Consider the following 9,121-nt stretch of genomic DNA (forward strand, 5'->3'; position numbering starts at 1 on the left):
CTCCCCGCCCCCCCCCACTATTTATTTCAGAATCCCCTTCCCCTCCCCCGTTTCTGAAGAAGGGTCCAGACCCAAAACGTCAGCTTTTCTGCTCCTCTGATGCTGCTTGGCCCGCTGTGTTCATCCAGCTCTACACCTTGTTATCTCAGTTTCTCCAGCATTGGCAGTTCCTACTATCTCTGGTTTTATTTCTTGTTTTTCTAATTTGCATAGGTATAGCCAGTGATAATTTTATTCTAATTCATTTAACAAACTGCTAGTTGTATTTCCCAAGATTTTTTTTAATGCAAAGTCGTAGAAATGATACAAGTAGTTGTAAAATGTGAAACTTAATTTTGTAATGTTTTCACAGTATAATTGACTGGAACAATCCTATTATTGTCAATAAACTCTACAAGATTTATCTGGGGGACATACCACTGAAAACGAAAGAGGTACGTTTGTTTAGTGTGCTGCTTTATCTTTTACTAAATATTGTACTATGCATTCTGTAAAGCTGAAAACTCCAGAACTGAGTATTCAATGTTTTTGTGAAAATTCTATTAAATGTGCCCAAGCCCATTTAGACGACAACCATAAAAGAAAGCAACACTTTCATAAAACATCAGTACAGCATTGATTTCTTGCGACTTCCACCAAAGTCCACATTTGTTAGACAGTGTCTGAAATGAATTAACTAATCTTGGTGATGAGCATAGGATTGTTCTGTTCACCTCATCAGTCCTCCCCCATTGGAGTGATAAAATAAGAAATGAGCTGTTCAAATAAACATGGTTAAAAAATAAATAAATCTGTTACTTTCTCCATGGCAGTTCCCATCCAGTTATGGAACATAGAACAGTACGACACCAGACCAGGTCCTTCGCACATCATGTCTGTGCCTGTTCATGTGTCTGTCTAAAAGCTCACATTTCTGCTTCTATTATCTCCCCTGGCAGCACGTTTCAGGCACCTATGACCCTCTGTGTAAACAAAAAAAACTTTGCTCGCACATCTCCTTTAAGCTTTCCCACTCTCACCTTAAACCTATGCCCCCTAGTACTTGACATTTCTCTCCTGGGAAAAAGACTCTGACTATCCACCATATCCACGCCTCTCATAATTTTATATACTTCTATCAGGTCATCCCTCGGCTTTGAAGCTCTAGCTAAAACAATTTGAGTTGTCCAACCTTTCCTTATAGCTCATACACTCCCATCCAGGCAATATCCTGGTTAACGGACGTTGCACCCTCTTCGGAGCCTCCACATCCTTTCTAAGGTGTGATGACCAGAACTGCGCACAATGCTCCAAGTGTGGTCTAACTAAAATCTTATACAGGTGCACTTGACTTGCCAACTTTTATACTTGGTGCTCCAACCAATGAAAGTAAGCATGCCACAGGCTGCCTTGACTACCTTATTCAGTAGTGTTGCCACTTTCAGGGAGCTATGGACTTTGAGATAGCAAGAACTGCAGATACTGGAGTCATAGTCAATACAGTATGGAGCTGGAGGAACACAGCAGGTCAGGCAGCATCAGAGGAGCAGGAAAGTCGATATTTCACATTTACATCCTTCATCAGGATTGTGTAAACCTGAAACATCAACCTTCCTGCTCCTTTGCTGCCTGACCTGCTGTGTTTCTCCCGCTCCACACTGTGTTGAGCTATGGACTTTGGACCCCAAGATCCCTCTGTATATGAATGCTCCTAACAGTCCTGCAATTAACTGTATGCTTTCCTTTTTGATTTCATCATCTCAAATCACCCCACCATTTGCCATTTCTCTGCCCAACTTTCCAACTGATCTATATCCTGCCGTATCTTTCGACAACAGTCCTCATTATCCACAACTCCTCCAGTTTTAATGTCTGCAGACTTCCTAATCAGATCACCTACATCTTCATCCAAATCATTTATATAAATTACACATAAGAGGTCCCAGCACTGACAAAACAGTACTGGTCACAGAGCTCCAGACAGAAAAATACCCTCCAATACTACCCTGTCTTCTGTGACCAAGCCAATTTTGTATCAACTTGCCAACTGACAATAGATCCTATGTAACTGAATCTTTTGGACCAGCCTACCATGAGAAACTTTGTTAAATGCTTTAGTGAAGTCCATGTAGGCAACATCCACTGCCCTATTTTCATCACTTCCACAAAAAACTGAATCATATTTGTGACAAGATCTCTCCTGCATAAAGCAATGCTGACTATCCCTAATACGTCCATCTTTTGCAAATTCAAGTAAATCTTGTCCTTAAAAATCTTCAATAATTTCCCTGCTAATGATGTAAAACTCACTAGCCTATAATCTCCTGGATGATTCCTATTTTTCCCCTTTTAAAAAGGAGCAACATCTTCTATTCCCCAGTCTTCTGGAACTTCACCTATGGCTAAATAGAATACCAAGATCTGTGTCAAGACTTCAGCGATGTCCTCCCTAGCCTCTTTCAGAATCCTATGATAGATCCCATCAGGCCCTGTGGGCTTATTCACCTGAATATTTTTCAAGACGCCCAAAACAACCACCACCTTAATCTTACCATCATCTGTGTCCTTCTCGGTAAATACTGAAGAGAAGTACTCGTTAAGGACCACACCCACTTCCTCTGGCTCCATGCATAATTGCCCTCCTTTGTCCTTGAGTGGACCTATCATTTCCCTACTTATCCTCTTGCTCCTAATATAAGTATAAAATGCCCAGGGATTCTTCTTAATCCTACTTGCCAAGGACATTTCATGGCCCTTCTAGTTCTCCTAATTTCTTGTTTAACTTCTTTTCTGCTTCCTTTATATTTCTCAAGGGCCTTGTTTGATTTCAGTTTCCTAAACCTTACAAATGCTTCCTTTTTATTTAGATTTTTAAATACCTCATCATGCTAGATTCCCAGATCTTGCCATGCTTACCTTTCATCCTCAAAGGAGCATGTTGGTCCTGAACTCTGATTAATAGAGTCAGCCTGCCAACTTAGCAGCTTTTGTCTTGCATTTTAAGCTATAATGATTGTTTGAAACTTGGCATTCTTGCACTTGTGCTTGTAAGATGAAAAGCTTCACCATGTCTCTCTTTTTAATCCGTAACTGACTGTATAATTACACTGGTTTGCTTTGAACAGCTTCAGTTCCCAACATACTTTACCAGCCGTAGATGCCTATTTAGCACTGTCATTGGTTGGTGTATTTTTTTCTCCTCCTGTTTTCTCTCTTGAAAATTCTGACTAACATTGATAGGGAGTTCTAGACTAGCAATCACTCTCTGGCTTCCTGAGATAGTGGGTCTAGGCCCGAAACATCAGCTTTCCTGCTCCTCTGATGCTGCTTGGCCTGCTGTGTTCATCCAGCTCTGCGCCTGGTTATCTCAGACTCTCCAGCTTCCTGCTGTCCACTCTCAATCTAGTGATCTGTCATGCAAACATTTCATTCATACCACCTTCATCAGTTGTGAGGTAAAGACTGGAAGTTTGCTTTTGTTGGTTTAATGTTTCTTGACAGAAATTATATTCAAGTCAAGGGACCTTTTGTAAATTATTATTTGTAAATGCTTTATTTTTCCAAATCTACCATGATTAGTGCAAGTCTTGGAATGATAGAGGAGGTGTCCAAAGTGTCCAAATATTTTTTATTTTCTGAGAATCCTGGTGATTGCAGATTATTTCTCTTACCCAAAGTTTGGAATGTTCTCAAACTAAACAAGTGCAACCTTAAAGGATAAATGCACAACCTCAGGATGTGTGGATCCTATTTGGACTGTCCCACGTTAGCTGATCTCCGTTTGAATGATACAGATTTCTACAGTTGTTCTCTGGAAAGAAGTGATACCAGCTCTTGATTTTAATCACTGCCAAGTAACCACATTTAAAACTTACATTTGTCTGTGTATCTCGAGCTGGAAATGCATACTGTGTTTGGAAGTCACTGGAGGGCAGCTGTACTGGTCAAATTATATAGCAGCATCAGTTAATAACTGCAGCAGAGGAAAGGAATGTTTTGAAGAGCTGTTTCTTTCTGTCATTATAACACTCAATTAATAATTTAGCACAGACCTTTTTATGCTGTTACATAAAGGTCCAACATTTGGTTAGAAATCTCCAGTTTTCAGGCCCATGTATTTGTATATTTAGGGAAGCTGCTTTACACACATACTGCAGTGTTATGTTTTGCAGCTATCTACTTAAGGCACACTAAGAATGAAGGGGATCATGAGATCTGTTATGAATTGTGCCCAACAAATGCAGCAGTTGGAGGAGGTTGGGTGGTTGGTGGTAAAGGGGGTGTGGGGTGGGCATTCTTTGTTTAGGGTTTAAGGGAGTCCCAGGTTGTTTTACTGAGAAGGAGCTGCAAAATATTCAGAGTCGTACAGCACAGACAGGCTGTTCGGCCCAAAGTGATCCATGCCGACCAAAATGTCCATCCACGCTAACCCCATTTCCCTGCACTTGGTCCATATCCTTCTAAACCTTTCTTATCCATGTATTTGTCTAAATGCCTTTTAAATGTTGTTAATGTACCCGCCTCAACCACTTGCGCGGCAGCTCATTCCATATGCATACCACCCTCGGTGTAAAAGAGTTACCCCTTGGGTTCCCATGTATTCTTTCCCCTCTTACCTTAAACTGATGCCCTCTAGTCCTCAATCCCCCAACCCTGGGGAGAAGACTCGGTGCATTCACCCTAGCCACACCTCACATGATCTTATACACTTCTATAAGATTCCCCCTCAGTCTCCTACGCTCTGAAGAAAAAAGTCCTAGCTTGTCCAACCTTTCCCTCTCACTCTGTCCCTTGAATCCTGGCAGCATCCTTGAAAATTTCTTCTGCACTCTTTCCAGTTTGATAACATCCTTCCTATAGCAAGGTGACCAAAACTGAACACAATACCCAAGTACGGCCTCAGCAGCATCCTGTACGACAGCAACGTAACTTCACAGCTTCCATATTCACTGTCTTGACTGATGAAGGCTGGTGTGCCAAAAGCCTCCTTCATTGCCCCGTCCACCTGTGGCTCCACTTTCAGAGAACCATGCACCTGAACTTCAAGGTCCCTCTGTTCCACTACACTCCTTAAGGCCCTATTATTCACCATGAAACTCCTAGCTTGACTTGATTTTCCAAAATGCAACACCTCACACTTATCAATATTAAACTCCATTTGCCATTTCTAGGCCCACTTCCCCAGCTAATCAAGATCCTGCTGAAATTTCTGATAACCTTCCTCGTCGAAGATACTGCCTATTTTAGTGTCATCCACAAACTTACTAATTGTGCCTTGTACATTCTCATCCACATCATTGATACAGATAACATACAGCAGTGGGCCTAGCACTGACCCCGGGAGATACACCACTAATCAGAGGCCTCCAAACTGATAAGCATCCTTCCACTATTACTCTCTGCTTCATGCCAGCAAGCCAATTGTGTATCCAATTTGCCAACTCTCCCTGGATTCCATGCGATCTAACCTTCCAGAGCAGCCTACCATGTGGAGCCTTACAGAAATCCATATAGACTATGTCTGTCACCCTGCTTAGATCAACCTTCCTGGTCACTTCAAAGAACTATAACAAATTTGTGAGGCATAATCTCCCATGCACAAAGCCATGTTAACTACTCTTAATCAAACCCTGTCATTTTAAATGTATGTATATCTTATCCCTCAGAATCTTGTCAGGTAACTTACCTACTACAGGTGTTAAGCTTACTGGCCTATAATTCCCAGGCTTTTTGTTGCAGCCCTTGAATAAGGGCGCAACATTCACTACCCTCCAGTCTTCCGGGATTTCACCCATGGCTAACGATGATGCAAATATATCAGCCAGGGCCCTGCAATTTCTCCACAGCCTCTTGCAGGGTTCTTGGATATATCTGATCAGGAATAGGAGATTTATCCACCTTCATACATTCTAATACTTCAGACACCACCTCTCCTGTGATATGGACTGTCCCCAAGCTGACCAGAGCTGCTGTTCTAGTGATTGTTAAGCAATTGGTTTCCAAATCCCAACGAGGTTTTAGGAATGTCAGATTTTATAAGCAGTTATACTTCAAACAATCTGTTTAATTCCAAACTAAGATGAGATTGGGTGTCTGGAAGACATATAATTAGAATTTCTACCTGGAAACAAGACCATGTGATTCATGTTGCAATGGCAATGAACTTTGGGAGGGGAAGGGTCCATAGCAGTTGTACAATCAGGTGCAGGTTTTGCTAAAATATCACAGAAATTCACAGAGTATGTCTAAAAGAATCCAAGAGAATGAGCAAAGAAATGGAGGCAACGTGGCTCATGCCTCAACAAGGCTCCTTCAAAAGCACCATCCAAACCCACAACCCATCCCACGAAGAAGAACAGAAACATCAAATACGTGAAATCATCACCACCTGCAAGTTTTCCTCCAAGTCCCACACTATCCTGAACTACAGTGTCATTCATTCACTGTCCCAGATCAAGATTCTGGAACTCCCTTCCTGTCAGCACAGTGAGAGTACTTGCACATGTGGACTGTAGTGGTTCAAGCAGGCGACTCTCCACTGCTTTCTTGAGGGAGATTACGAACAGCCACGTCCTGTGAAAGAATATTTGTTTTAAAATGAAGGATGTGACTGAGTACTGTACTCAGATTAGAACAACTAAGTTCATGAGTGTTTCAAACGAAGGTGGCAGGTTTGTCTAGCTTTAATTAGAGGCAGGGATCTCCAGCATAATCCTCACTATGAAAGCTAGTTTGAGGATTAAAAGTTATCTGATTGGAGAAGGAAATACAGCTGGGAATATCTTGACTCCATTTTCTCCCCCCGGTCCAGGAACTCCCCACCTACGTCCGTGACACCACCCACGCCCTCCACCACCTCCGAAACTTCCGATTCCCTGGTCCCCAACACCTCATCTTCACCATGGACATCCAGTCCCTATATACTTGCATTCCCCATGCAGATGGCCTAAAGGCCCTCCGCTTCTTCCTGTCCCACAGGCCCAACCAGTCCCCCTCCACCGATACCCTTATCCGCTTAGCTGAACTCGTCCGCACACTTAACAATTTCTCCTTCAATTCCTCCCACTTCCTACAGACTAAGGGCGTGGCCATGGGTACCCGCATGGGCCCAAGCTATGCCTGCCTCTTTGTAGGATACGTGGAACAATCCCTCTTCCGTAGCTACACTGGCCTTAAACCCCACCTCTTCCTCCATTCCATTGATGACTGTATCGGTGCCGCCTCGTGCTCCCACGAGGAGCTCAAACAGTTCATCCACTTCATTGACACCTTCCACCCCAACCTTAAGTTCACCGAGACCATCTCCAATACCTCTCTCTCCTTCCTGGACCTCTCTGTTTCCATCTCTGGCAGCCACCTGGAAACCGATATCTATTTCAAGCCTACTGACCCCCACAGCTACCTAGAATACACCTCCTCTCACCCACCTTCCTGCAGAGAATGCGATCCCCTATTCCCAATTCCTTCGCCTCTGCCGCATCTGCTCCCGAGATGAGGCATTCCACTCCCGGACATCCCAGATGTCCTCGTTTTTCAAGGACGGCAACTTCCCCTCCACAGTGGTCGAAAACGCCCTCGACCGCATCTCTCGCGTTTCCCGTAACTCATCCCTCGCACCCCCTCCCCGCAATAACAACAAAAACAGAAACCCCCTCATCCTCACGTACCACCCCACCAACCTCCGGATCCAACGCATTGTCCTCTGCCACTTCTGCCACCTGCATTCGGACCGCACTACCAAGGACATTTTTCCCTCCCCACCCTTATCTGCCTTCCGGAGGGACCACGCTCTCCATGGCTGCCTTGTTCTCTCCACGCTCCCCACCAGCCCTACCACGTCCGGAACTTTTCCCTGCAACTGCAGGATGTGCTACACCTGCCTCTACACCTCCCCCCTCACCCCCATCCCAGGCCCCAAGAAAACCTTCCACATTAAACCTTCCTCATATTTCGCTTGGGAACCCTGCAGCCCAATGGTCTCAATGTGGACTTCACAAGCTTCAAAATCTCCCCATCCCCGACTTCATCCCAAAACCAGCCCAGCTCGTCCCCGCCTCCCTAACCTGTCCGTCTTTTCTCCCACCTATCCGCTCCTCCTACCCCCACCTCCTACCTACCAGCCTCATCCCCGCCTCCTTGACCGACCAAGCCCCATCCTAACTCCCCACCTACACTCACCTTTACTGGTTCCATCCCTGCCTCCTTGACCTGTCCGTCTTTTCTCCCACCTATCTGCTCCTTTATCCATCTTCCATCCGCCTCCCTCTCTGTCTCTATTTATTTCAGAGTCCCCTTCCCCTTCCCCTCCCCCTCCCCCATTTCTGAAGAAGGATCCAGACCCGAAACGTCAGCTTTCCTACTCTTCTGATGCTGCTTGGCCTGCTGTGTTTATCCAGCTCTAAACCTTGTTATCTGGGAATAGCTTTGGATTGGTTTCTGGAGAATGAAGTGTCCTGAAATGGAGAGCAAAATTTGACTGACAGAGGATTTTGGATTGTTTTACAAGTTAAATGGTTGATTTTTTTTTTCCCGTAGTACTGATGTTTATTCAATTCCGCTTTTAGTTTTTGTTTCAGTAAAAGTCTTAACACTTGTCATGTGATCCTTTCAATCATTAACTGGACGTTTGAATTACTTTTTAAGCATTATTGGTCTCTGAGGGTGCATAATACACCTACATATTTAGAAAAGTTGTTGGTGGCTTAATCAATTTGGCAATTTTTGTTACTTTAACAGAAATGTGTATAAATCTTTTGCAGGGAGCAGTGATGAAACCTGAGCTGAAACGAGAACCAGTTAGCACCCGGGTTAAACTGAAGATTCTCCCTCACTTGTTACGCTCCAGACAGGCTGCAGAGACATTCCCAGCCAGCATACAGGTGCATGCTAAATAAAAAGTAAAAGAACTGCGGATGCTGTAAATCAGGGACAAAAACAGAAGTTGCTGCGAGTTCAACAGGTCTGGCAGCATCTGTGAAGAAAAGATCAGAGTTAACATTTCTGGTCCGGTGACCCTTCCTCAGAACTGATGGTAGCTGGGAAAACATCAGTTAATATGCAAAAAATAGGGAAGGGGATGGGGTAGGGAGTAAACAGTAGGATAGAGCCCAAAGAGAGAGGAGAGCAGTTGGATAGACAAAGG

General features: G+C 44.0%; 1 protein-coding gene across 1 annotated transcript in view; it reads left to right on the forward strand.

Annotated features, from left to right (window-relative positions):
- Positions 1–9,121, forward strand: part of ecpas (Ecm29 proteasome adaptor and scaffold) — a 90,717-nt gene that overhangs the window by 19,815 nt on the left and 61,781 nt on the right. Inside the window, exons 7-8 of the mRNA XM_048621275.1 lie at positions 353–434; positions 8,739–8,858. Of these exons, the coding sequence (XP_048477232.1) occupies positions 353–434; positions 8,739–8,858 (202 nt within the window). The remainder of the gene's footprint in view (positions 1–352; positions 435–8,738; positions 8,859–9,121) is intronic.

Source organism: Rhincodon typus, chromosome 3 (genome assembly GCF_021869965.1).
Source record: "Rhincodon typus isolate 14 chromosome 3, sRhiTyp1.1, whole genome shotgun sequence".
In the NCBI taxonomy this organism is placed as follows: domain Eukaryota; kingdom Metazoa; phylum Chordata; class Chondrichthyes; order Orectolobiformes; family Rhincodontidae; genus Rhincodon; species Rhincodon typus.